This window comes from Mesoplodon bidens (assembly GCF_964165515.1).
Source record: "Mesoplodon bidens genome assembly, chromosome: 8".
Taxonomy (NCBI): domain Eukaryota; kingdom Metazoa; phylum Chordata; class Mammalia; order Artiodactyla; family Ziphiidae; genus Mesoplodon; species Mesoplodon bidens.
The window spans coordinates 6,441,881-6,454,961 of record NC_138165.1 but is presented as its reverse complement, the minus strand read 5'-3'; the positions used below and the strand labels follow the sequence as shown (position 1 = coordinate 6,454,961).

Below are 13,081 nucleotides of genomic sequence, written 5' to 3'. Positions count from 1 at the left end.
CTTCCACTAGACCTTGAGCCTCAGTATATGCTCACTGTAACACATCAGCCAGCTAAATGACACACCCACAGGCATCATGACAGTTTCAAGGCCGACCAGAAGGGTCAAAAAGTGGGCAGTGGCCCAACTCCTAGAAATCCCCACCCCTTCCTGAAATAGCTGGAATACTCCTCCCACCCATTAGCCTATGAAATTACCCAGCCCTATAAATACTGACAACCCCATACCCTGGTGCCTTTCTCACCTTCTGAGATGGCCCACACTCTGTCTGTGGAGTGTGTTTCTCTCTAAATAAATCCACTTGTTACCTATCACTTTGTCTCTCACTGAATTCTTTCTGCGATGAGACATCAAGAACCTGAGCTTCATCAAGTCCTGAAACCAGGTGTGTGATCTCAGTTGGAAGACTGTGGGTTTTGGCCGGGTTTGAGTCCGGCCTCGTGGGTTCAAGTCCCAGCCACGTGGATTCAAGTGGGTTTAGGCTGGGTTAGAATCCCAGCACATGGGTTCAAGTCCCAATCTGAGGTGCACGGTTTCAATACTGTCTTCTGTTTCATCTGTTTCCCATGCTCTCCTTTTTTCCCCCTCATGCAAAGTGTCCTTTAATACCCTGCTAAATCCAGGAAGGCATTTTGCTGTTATTTGTCTTTCTATATTCCTTTCACAGTTGTTAAAAAAGGGTATAGGTAACCATCTCTCCATTTCTATTTTGGCTGCTAGGAAGCCCAGAGCTCAAACCAAACTTCACCATATTATGTTCACAAATTATTAGGTTGCCTTAAATTCTTTACAAATATAAATGTACCTAAATAAGACTAAATTTAAACATTTTTTTCTTTCATCACAGTAGTTCCTTTTGGGAATAACTATCAAAATATACACTTAATTCCTGCTATACAAATAGACAAAGGTTATACATTTCAAAAATATATGGAGCCGGGGCTTCCCTGGTGGCGCAGTGGTTGAGAGTCCGCCTGCCGATGCAGGGGACACGGGTTCATGCCCCGGTCCGGGAGGATCCCACATGCCGCGGAGCAACTAGGTCCGTGAGCCACGGCCGCTGAGCCTGCGCGTCCAGAGCCTGTGCTCCGCAACAGGAGAGGCCACAACAGTGAGAGGCCCGCGTACCGCAAAAAAAAAAAAAAAAAAAATATATATATATATATATGGAGCCAACTAATAAGTGGAGAAGAAATGATGGAATCAGAATCCCTGGCGGTCCAGGGGTTAGGACTCTGCACTCTCACTGCTGAGAGCCCAGGTTTGATCCCTGGTCGGGTGGTCAGGGAACTAAGATCCCACAAGCCTCGCAGCATGGCCAAAAAAAAAAAAAAGAAAAAGAAAAGAAAATCACCCTTTGGCATCCAAATAATTATTTTAGACAAGGATCATCAATGGATACTAAAGCTAGTAGGTGACAGTCTGATGACAAACAGGATATTTACAGTCTCAAAATATCTCCCCACAAGCTACCTACTAATTATAAAAGGAAAACACATCGACTTTTGGAAGCAACCTGGCAAACTCCTCTTTCACCAAGTGGGACAAAGAGATACCACGTGCCTCCTGATGTGATACACCGATCACTTCCATGGTATTCTGCCAAAATGCATAACCTTAACCCAATGCTGAGAAGCAGCCACCGAGCTCAAATGGAGGGGCTGTACAAAACAAACGGGTTAGCAGTAAGTCAAGAAAGACAAGGACAGGCCTTCCCTGGTGGCGCAGTGGTTGAGAGTCCGCCTGCCGATGCAGGGGACACGGGTTCGCGCCCCGGTCCGGGAAGATCCCACATGCCGCGGAGCGGCTGGGCCCGTGAGCCATGGCCGCTGAGCCTGCGTGTCTGGAGCCTGTGCTCCGCAACGGGAGAGACCACAACAGTGAGAGGCCCGCGTACCGCAAAAAAAAAAAAAAAGAAAAAAAAGAAAAGAAAGCCAAGGACAGACTGGTGATGAGCTGCTCCAGATCAAAGGAGACTGTACAGGTGAGAACAAAATGTAGCCTGTGAGCTTGGACTGTATGTGCACCAGAACATTTTTTTTCTTTTGCTATAAAGGACATTTGTAGGACAACAGGTAAAATATGAATAAGGTTCACAGACTGGATATTAGTACTCTATCAATCCTAATCCTGCTCTAGATACCTGTGTAAGGCTACGTAAGTGAACGCCCATGTTTTTAGGAAACATGAATATTTAGGAGAGACGGAGCACGTGCCTTACAACTCACAAACGAAAATAAAATGCACGTAGAGAGAAGATAAAACAAGTGGTGAAGTATGGCCACTGGGGTCTGAATGAAACACATGGAAATTTTTTGCACTGGTATGTTGGCTTTGGGCTTATTTATTTGTTTTGTGAGGTATCATGACATTAGTTTCAGGTGTACAACATAATGATTCGGTATTTGTACATGCTGCAAAATGACCATCACAGTAAGTCTAGTTACCATCCATCACCACACGTAGTTACAGGAAGTTTCTTTTGTGATGGGAAGTTGTAAGATTTGCTCTCTCACTAACTTTCGACTACGCGATACCCGCTGCATGTTACCCCCAGTACTTAATTTGGAGCTGGAAGTCTGTGCCTTTTGAGCCTCCACCCATCTCGCCCAACGCCCGACCCTTCCCTGTGGCAACCAACCACCTGTGAGCTTCGTTTGTGTTCTGTTTTGTTTAGATTCCACATATAAGATCATACAGAGTGTGTCTTTTCCTGTCTAACTTAGTTCACTTAGCATCATGTCTTCAAGGTCCAACCATGTCACAAATGGCATTATTTCATTCTTTTCATGGTGGAATAATATTCCATTGTGTGTGTGTGTGTGTGTAGACACATCACATCTTCTTTGTCCATTCATCGACTGATGGACACTCAGGCTGCTTCCATATCTTGGCTATAGTAAACAATGCTTCTTTGCACTGTCTTGTGAAACTTCCCTGTAGGTCTGAGTATTTTCCAAAATAAAAACTTTTAAAAGTATATACTGTCATGATTCTATTAGGACCAGCCTAAGAGCTGTTTTAAATACACTGGTCTTAAATAATTTTGGTATTTTATTAAAGTACAAAATGAGTTGCTTATCTCTCACTCAGGACCTGGCCTCCTAAAGTCATCACTGGCAGCTGTGGGGTATGTCCTTACACTCTTTTGCTCTGATAAATATGCTATAAATACTGTTGCAACGTTATAAAGGAAGCCGTACTGCATGGATGCGGATGTGGGCTCGAAGGTCAGACTATCCAGATTAAAATAACTTTCTAGTTATATAACCCTGGGCAAGTTGCTTCACTGCTCTTTTCCCAGCTGTAGAACCGGACCAATCCCAGGGCTTATCACGGGTTACCTGCCTCACAACTACAGGTGGCAACAACCGCCAAGCGCTTCAGGGGTCCCGCACACGAGTGCCTCATAAATGTGAGCCATTCGTAGACATCAGCCTCATTGTCAGCTCCATGTTCTCACCCCAGCTGTTTCTTTTCCTTTTTGCTTTGACATCCAATTTATGACTTCTTTTATCATATGTATCCTTATTTCAATTTTAGCTTTCTGAAACCAGGCAAAGTATTAAAAAGAACAAGTGAAACCCTCCGGAAACAGGGGTCCTCGATCAGTGGACTGCCTTTGCCAGTAGGTTTTAAACTCACCCTCAGAATTTCCGGCCAGCGGCTGCTCTGCTCAGAGCCTCTGTTATCAGCAGTGCAGGGTTCAAGGATTCTTATTGTATTACAAAAGATCCAGGCCTTTGCTCCAGGGCACAGGCTGACAAGGGCTACAGGAAGGCACGCTAACTCAGTCCCACATAAAAGTTCACTTTCTACAGATCTTGTTATCATTGGGCCCAATAACTACGTATCTTCATCTGCTTCTTTTACTGACCACGTGCTGCTACCAAGCAGTCCTGGCACCTTCGTACACTGGCTCACTGGACCCTTCTAACAATGCTATGTACCAGGTGTCATCAGACCCCTTTCACAGATGAGTACAGTGACCTGCTCCAAGGTCTGAGTGGCAGAGCCAGGATGGGAGTCCAGACGGCTCACGCTCCAACCTGAATTCTTCCCAAATACACTCTGCTGCCCTTGCATATACAGAAACACACATTCAGGAAGAAATGCCATTAATCACGTACATGAAGGACGCCATTTTTATTTGACAAGCTGCATTCATTTTCTTGAAACAATTTTTCCTGGATTTTTTTGTTTTTGTTTTTGCTTTTGCTTTTGCTTAGTACTGCTCACTGTAGCTTTCCTACTTACGAGAGGCACCTGTCTTTTTAAACTACACCCAGAAAAATTCACCTCTTGCAACCCACAGGACAATGCTGCAGGGGAAACCTGGGAAGAATGGACAGCCTCTGGAAGGCCTCATCGCTATGGCAGCACCAAGCCGACAGCCAAGAAAAGAAACGGAAGTCACTTAATCTGAATCCAATCATCTTTTGTGGCTCTCCTCTCAAGGACAAAGGGGGGAAATAAAAGCCTCAGTGGAAGCCAAGGTTCTAGAGATAGGCAAGGGAACCAGAGGGGCCTCCAGGTATCTGTCAGCACCTGCTCCTCCAGCCATGATGGGCACTTGATCTGGGGCAGGGGTCACCCTGCGCCCCGTAAAGCAGCTAAGGAGAGACTAAACCTTCTGCAGTCTGCTTCTGGGCACTACGGCATTTACAGACGCTCCTACGATGCAATTTAACAGTTGATTATTCCCTACCCTACACTGTGCCCTGTCCTGTCATCTGCCTTACCTGTCCCCCCTTTACACCATGAAGACCATTAGGGCGGGGAGGAAGGAAGCCCTCAGTTAAGAGGGAACCTACAAATTTGAAATACAAGTCAGCACGGCCTGGGCCTTGAGACAACAGTGAACAGGGCTGGAGTCCACATATATTAGATTTAGACAGAGCGAGACTGCCCAGCACTGGCCGGACACTGTGAGGGAAGGGACCGGGCCTGTCTTTTCCCCACGGTATACCCACCCCCAGGGCAGTACCCGCACAGGATAAGCGCTTTATGTACTTCAGCCATTGCATGAACACCTGGGTTCAAGTCCCAGAAACCTTAATTACTAGCTCTGTCGCCTTAAACAAGTTACCTGATTTATGTGCACATCAATGTCCTCACCTGTAAAATGAGGATAACAAGATCTACTTCGTATGGTAATAATAAGTTAAAATGAACACATCTTTAGCACAATTCCTGGTACATAGGAAGTGTCCCATAGCCGTGGGTCATTATTATTATTCTACAATATTAAATACAAGTCCACAGTCACTTATCCAGAACTCTGGAGGCCAAATGTGTTCTGGAACATGGAATTTTCACGTTTTAGAAGGGTAAAATGCTGCACACAGTTTTAGACAGATAGATAGACAGGCAGGGATAGATGGATGGATAGACAGATAGATAGACAGATAGATAGATAGGTATCCCCTTGAACAGAACCTGGGCCAGCACCCACCATCAAACGTGAATATTTCTGCAGCACAACATGCCCTAAGCAGGTAAATAAGGACCATCAGTAGTCTCATATAGGTTCACTTCAGATCAAATGAAAAATGAAGAACACTAGGTTCTCAGAGATTTGGGGAATTTGTAACTGCAGAGAAGGGACTGCGGGACTATATCCACAAAAGTACCTGGTGCCCACTGGGATGCTCTGTTCCGATCAGCCCGCTAGACACGCACGTTCCTGCCCTGTGAGAACCCGCCAGGCTGCACGCACGGAGCTGTTTGGCTCAGTACAAGTTGCTCAGATGACCTGGGAAAGCTGGGAAAGGCTCCCTCAATTCCCTCCAACTGCCATGGCCCAGGTGGCCTCCCCAGGTGAGCTCACTCTTACCTTCATCCCTTCTCACCTAAAGGGGCAGGGGGAGACAAGAAAAGTGGCTGGAGGTACATCAGGAACCTACTCCACCATCTTCCTCTTTCTTTGAGTTTTATTCAGGAAAAACAGGAAGAGGAGACCACATCAATGAGGGCAGCCATATTCAAATTTTTCGTTGTTATTTTTATTTTTAATGTCAGACTAATCTAGAAAAGAAGCCCCATAATCAAGAAGTCTCCCATCTCCTCTGTGTCTCCCACGGTCACTGTGACATCGAAGACTTACGAACCTCTTCCAGCAAAGGGGTGGGGTGGGGTGGTGAAAGGCGCCCCACTGTGTAGCCCCAGGGTGCGCCGTCTGTATGAGGACATTACTTAAAGAACCAACTACTCACTCCCCAAGGTGACCCAAGAAAGTCCAAAGCTGAAACTGAGCAGGACCTGTAGGGGCTCCTGGGTACGGGGAGCCCTTCCGTTCAGCCTCCATGACCTTCCCTGAGTTCCGAGGGGCAGATTCCAACGGTTGCTAATCCAGGAAGGGAGGGGATGGAGAGACATGGGAGGAGCAGCCAAGAAACAACAGTGCAGCCTTGGGGCAGGGTCCTGGTTCCCCCTCAAGGGACACTTAGTTCTCGAGGGCAGGAGCCTGCCGTGTCCCCCTCTGCCTGGCAAAGCAATAAAGTTACTCTTTTCTACTTCACCCAACACTCTGTCTCCGAGATTCAATTCAGCACCCCGTGTAGAGAGGCACCCGTGATCACAGCCAGCTCACAGTAGATAACCAGCAATAGGCTAGCAGAACGCATACTGACCCTAAAATGAGCCTGCGCAAGAGAGCTAAAATGCTCCAAAAGCAAACTGCGTCCTATTTAACCTAAATGAATGCTCCCTTATTCCCAACTTATGTGCAAATTATAAGGCTCACTCTTCCCCCAGTTGAATCACGAATGGTTCCCACCAGTGAAGGAGAAGCATTTACACATAGTAGGTGCTCAATGCTCTAGCTAGTGCCAGGGTTGGCAAACTACAGTCCAGGGGACCAACTGACCTTCCACCTGTTCCCGTACATTAAGTCTTGCTGGAACACAGCCACACCCATTCATGAACACACTCTCTGGGGCTGCTTTTGCATCATAATGGTCCAAACTAGTTAAATATTTACAAGAAGACCACAGGGCCCACCAAGCCTAATATGTTTACCTCTATTGTTCAAGTTTGCTGAAAGGAACACTGGCTAGGAAATCAGACAGACCTACTTTTTTTTTTTTTTTTTTTTTTTTTTTTGCGGACCTCTCACTGTTGTGGCCTCTCCCGTTGCGGAGCACAGGCTCCGGACGCACAGGCTCAGCGGCCATGGCTCACGGGCCCAGCCGCTCCGCGGCATGTGAGATCTTCCCGGACCGGGGCATGAACCCGTGTCCCCTGCATCGGCAGGCGGACTCTCAACCACTGTGCCACCAGGGAAGCCTGACCTACATTTTTTTATTACTTATTTATTTACTTGGCCACCCTGCGCGGTGTATGGGATCTCAGTTCCCCAGCCAGGGATCAAACCCACGCCCCCTGCAGTGCAAGCTTGGAGTCTTAACCACTGGACCACCAGGGAGGTCCCCAGGGAGACCTACATTTAAATCCCAGTTCCATAATCACAAGTAGAAATTACCTCGCAATTCTCAGTAATTTCGGTGACCTCATGTATAAAATTAGGATACCACCATCTACCTTGCAGGGGTGTTATGAAGATTAAATGAGATACTAAGTGCATACGGTAAATAAGCAAGAAATGACAGCTATTAAACTTTAATTGAAACCAGGTACAAATTTGTCTACCATGTTAAGAAATACTCAAAGGTAAAGTGATTCAAGCTTCAGCCAACTACTTTTTTAAACAAGACCTTGTGCTTTCATTCATCTACATTCCCTGCTAGGAAAAGGAATAACAATACCCAAGCACTACTGTTTTGGAAGGCCCAAAGTACTTCCCTTTTCCTCTCTTATCTTTTCAGTCCTGAATTTGAAAAGAAAAAATTTCAAGAAGCCAAGCTTCAGAGAGTTATTTCATACAAAGTGAATCCCTTTGAATAAAACTTAAAGTGTACTTCAGGCTCTGAAGGAGAAATCTTGCTCTATAATAAAGGAGAAAAACAGGTATGGGTCCCTAAAAGATATGTTTCCAGATTTCAGTAAAGCAACCAGGAACACTTGCCGAGAGTATGCCTAAGTTCCTGAGTTCACACAGGTAACCAGGATTCGTTGAGCACCTGCTATGTTCCACACTGTAGGCTCCAGGTGTGAACAAGGCCCATATGACCATACTTAGAGACCTGAGAGAGCAGGGGGGTGCTCAGCACTGGGTCAGATCGGAACCACAAGACATGGCCTTGACTCCAAAGCCATCGGTATGAAGTCACACAAGATATCAGAGCTTGAGGGCCCTGAGAGAAGATGTAGTCAAACACCTGCCCTGCACAGACAGGTAAAGTGACTTGTCCATGACGGCACGTGAGTCAGCAGCAAACCCCATCTTCCTGCTTTCCTTCCCACGAGCTGTCTTTCTTAGAAACTACTTCACAAAGGGTCAAGTCTTAATCTTTCACTCCTTTGTGACTCTGCAATTCCTATTACGAAAAAAAGACCCAGTCTTCAAACCTCTGGGTTCCTCTAGACAACGTTACCGCTTTCTTCTTCTGTCTTCCCACCAAATTCTGTGCATCTCTATTACTGCACACTCGACACTGACTGGAACCATTCCCTTATTTATTCATGCTCACTCCCCACCGCCCCGGCCCGCAGACTACGAGCTCCTTGAAGACAGGAACCAAGTCTTAATACTGACTGATACTCCTATCCCTCACCTCCTCCTTCCTATCAGGAGTCCAATACCGCCCAAGTACCCCGGCCTCTTCCACATGGCCACACACTTTGCTCAGGGGAGGCTGAACCCCTTTGTAGGACCCGGAGGTGGAACGTGATGGCTGAAGGCCACCGTGGACACCTGTCCATTTCCAGCGATACTATGGTGGGCGCGCAAAGCCATTCTGGCCAATGCGATGTAAAAAAGTCTGCTGGGGAGCTTCAGAGAAGGTTTCCTCCCAAGTAAAAGACACAAGCAGACATTCTTCTTCCCTGGCAATTGCATTAACTACGCAGACTTAACGGAAATTACTCAATCTCCTTATGATAGATAACTTTAAGTCAACTAAGCCAGCGTTCAGTTACTCTGAGCCAGAAGCATCCTGATTTGGACACAGAAAGGTTCGTGGAGCCGTGATTCAAACACAGACAAGGAGACTTCCCAGACCTCAAAAACGTAAGGGACTAGAGAGTCTCTACGACCCTCCCGTTTGTAAGGCTCCCACCACCCAGCAGCCAGCACTTGTTAATTTCAGCTAGATGAATAAACAGATGAATGAAACAGGAAATTTAAGCTCCGCTTTCAAAGACTATTAGGGTAAATTTTATGTCGAGTTGTAAGTGAACTATTAGGGCCTGAGGTAACAAGTCTAAAGCCTGCTGACTCTCAGATAAGATCAAGGTTTAATGTAATTGGAAAACAGTCTATACTAGAGCAAACAAAGAAATCCTGGAAGCACCCTTTCCAAGTCCGAATCCATGTCAGAAGACTGGTTCAATGAAAAAATCGCAGAAGGTTCTGTCTCTGGAAGCCCGACTGTCTATACTGTCTAGAGCACCTATTAGCACATGTCCCACGCTGTCTTCCACCTCAACCGGATCCAAAGGGGCCACCTTCTTAACAAACTAAAGGTGGGGGGCACGAGGGGGGGAAACGACACCTCTTCAGCACTTTGAGGCCAGTTTTCATTCATGAAAACTTAGTCCTCGAATGGCAAAACGATCAACCTTCACAACTCAGTCAGGTCACGGGACCCCGCCTGGCCCCTCCCACCCGCCAAGGGCACCTGAAGAGCCTTGAACTTTGGAACCTAAAGGATATCCTCCAGGCCTTTACACACAAGTCACCGGAGGGCCCTTGCCTGGGTACCTGGGCCGACTTCAGAACAGCTAAAACGCAGGTAAAATGCCCACATCCTACTGCCAATTCCACCCCCAGAGAAAATCGGTGAAGCCACTTGCTATCCACGAAGGGCCACTCACTGCTAGACACGATAGTCACTTTAACTTCAAGGCTGCAAAGGCTTGCAACCTCTCCCACATAAAAGCCTCTCTTTACCCGGTCACTTGGCCTTCTCTTAGTGTGCGCTAAAGGACAAGGGGTTTTCTGAGCTCCAACAAAAATCAAAGAAAACTCTACTTGCCCTTTACTGGAAAGCAAGGGATCATGCTGACGGCTCACAAAGGATTCTTCTAGGACCCATTCTGATCCCCCATGGCCTCCCGGCCACCTAGAAGAGCGTCTTCCAGCGCATGGCTTACCTTGTAATTGCTGGAGTTCACCCAAAAGGTAGCGAGTCCGTCCACGAGTTTGTCTAATGTGGTCTGGTCATGCTCAAGGTCGGCAGACTTCTGTTTGTCTGAGAAATAGTCTATCAGTTCTTGGCCAACCTGCAGTCGCTTCCCCACATCCTTCTGCAGCACCTGTGCCAGGCAGGCCTCCATGCGAGGCTCCATGGTGGAATTCCAATCCAGAGCCAGCCGAAGCTAGAGGGCAGTCGGGGTGACACCCTCCCAGCAAGCGTCCCCGGGAGGCGGCCTCTTTGTTTGCTGAAGGTTACTAAGAGCCTGTGTTTCAGAGATGCAATCTGGGGAATGGCAACAATGCACCATGTGTGTCTGAAGAGCAGCTGGTAGGATATTAAAAGTCCAATTTAAATAACTAGTAGGGGAGAAGGGAGTGAGCGGCAGAGTGCTGTTCTCCTCCTGGGTCTGGAATACTTCATAATTCAGCAGTCCATTCTGAAAAGTTAGAGAAGAGAACGACAAATCAGCACAGGGAACAGAACTCTCCAGTGCTCGGAAGCGTTCAGTCAAAGACAAAACAGTTCACGCTGCAGCATCGTTTATAAGCACCAGTGGAGTGAGAAGCATGAACGCTTGGCAACCACATCCGAATAACATAATTATTATTTTTATCAGGAAGAACACTGAAGCCCAAAGCAAAGAGCCAGTGAGCTTCACAGTGGGTGGGTTGAGGTTTTTCACAATTTTCCAGTTTGTAAATGCACCAGTCAGGAGAGCAATCATCTGCTTCAGCTGGAAGATTTATTTGTGGCTTACATTTTGCTTCCCACCAAAAACCTAACACCACTTCTGTGTCTGAATCCTGTAGGTACTGTAGCTTATTGTCTCACTCTCAGTCTTCTAAAAATCCAAGTGCTGGAAGTGAGGCAGAAACACCACTGACCAAACTGGCCAGCCAGGTAACACTAACCAAAGCCAAAGGCCGCACCTACACCAAACTTCTTGCTCAGCGGCTTCACAACAGGGTGAGTAGGTAGTGGTCCCCGCCTCTTCCTCCAAACAGAGTGATGGAGGGAGAAAAGGAAATAGGCTCACATGCTGATCACATTCTATTGACACAGTGTTCTCTGCCGACAATAGCACCAACTGGGCTGGGTGTTTTGTCACAAAATCAGGAGACCTCAAAATCACACTTGGGGTAGCGCAAAATACAGGATATGGGGAAAGTACCAAAATCATTTTCACTAGACAAATTAAACAGGCCGACCATCTAATCTACTACAGCTGCTGGAACAATTGTACACATTTATTTGTTACCATTTCTTCTCTCAATTCCTTCCATTCTAACCCAAGAAGACGCACAGAAAACCTGTCTTCGAGATGCAGCATCCCCCCGACACTGAACCAAATAGAAATGCTCTTCACGCCAACAGTAGACGCCGCCTCTCAGGGGTTCAGCAGGTAGAGATGACCTTATAAATCAAGTAAGGTTAAGATTCGGCGCAGGGTGACTCTTCCAGTCTGAGCACAGGGAATCTCTCCCTTCCTGTCATCACCCCCACCCCATTCGTACCCACAGCAAAAAAGCACAGTGCTCTCTCTGAGTTCTAGGGTGAGAAACAAGCCAAGTCACTCCATGAGGAAAGCCCTCCCGCAAAGTCCCTGGCACTTGATTACCCATCTTCTGCTTTACTTCCAATCAAGAAGACTCGCTGCCTCACGTGGCAATCCTTCCTTAAATGGAGGAAATACCCGCTTTCCAGGCGTTTCCACGCCCTGAAACGAGTCCCTCCTTCCCAAGAAAGATCTTCAAATACAGAAAAGGGGCTACTACCCTTCACTCCAACTTTCAGTCCAAACAAAATATCCCCAGTTCCCTAATGAGCTCCTATGTCGGACTAAGGAAGGGTTCAGTGATACAGGAAAAGTGGAGAAACCAACAGAACCTTTTCTTTCTGGGCCCCATTTTAGCCCAAGAAGGATATCTAATAAGGTCAAGCTTGTGGGAGATTAAAAAGGGCCACAGATGCTTTGCTACTCCCTCTTCCACCGAGGCGGGGTCTCATCCCCCCACAGTGACCCTGGGATTGGTCTGAGCCTTGCTTTGGCCAGTGGGAAATCAGAGACTGCAGGAGCGAGCAGAGGTCTGACACTGGAGCTTGCGTGACTGCTGTCAGAAAGCTGGTCTAGACTCCTGAACACGAGAGGCCATTAGAGGAGAACCAACATGCTTCAAAAACAGCCGGCAGCACCTGCCAGACACGTGAGTGAGTCCACGGGGGGACCATTCGGCCTCTCCAGTCATCCTCTGACTGCGGCTACACAAATACATCTAAGGAGACAAAAACCACCAGGTTAAACCACAAAAGGGTAAGAAACAGTTCACTGTTGTTTTAAGCCACGAGATTTGTGGTGCTTGTTACACACCAGTAGATAACTGATACACTCCTTCTTCCCCTAAACATCTATCTTTCATTCTCAACGAAAAGTATCTCATATCCTTTATTCCTTCAAGGGGCCTAAAATCAACAGACACTAACCAGCAATGATGAGGATGATCCATTTTTGAGCATCCACATGAGGTGTCAGGCTAGATGATGTATACAGACTATCTCTAATTCTCCAACCCACTCTATAAAGGAGATATTAACATCCCTCTTTTACAGAGGAAGAAACTGAGGCAAAGGTAAGTAACTTTCTAAGGTTGCATGGCCATAAGTTTCCCTTCCCCGCCTTCAAACCCTTGTTACTACAAGTCTGGCCTAGTTTTGTTCTGACTCAGGGAAAGAAGGTCAGACTTCATGCTTAGCTGGGAAGCAACAGACAAGAGAGTAAAGTCTCCACTCCCGGGGGAGGAAGGAGCCCTGCATTCAAGTCTCTT

At 46.9% G+C, this 13,081-nt stretch overlaps 1 protein-coding gene across 3 annotated transcripts in view; it reads right to left on the bottom strand.

Moving 5' to 3' along the window:
- The window catches only part of CLASP1 (cytoplasmic linker associated protein 1), a 268,761-nt gene that overhangs the window by 223,303 nt on the left and 32,377 nt on the right, over window positions 1–13,081 (bottom strand). For all 3 annotated transcript variants that reach the window (XM_081241674.1, XM_081241676.1, XM_081241675.1), the window contains one exon: window positions 10,216–10,695. In XM_081241674.1, the coding sequence (XP_081097800.1) occupies window positions 10,216–10,410 (195 nt within the window). In that variant the 5' untranslated portion in view covers window positions 10,411–10,695. The remainder of the gene's footprint in view (window positions 1–10,215; window positions 10,696–13,081) is intronic.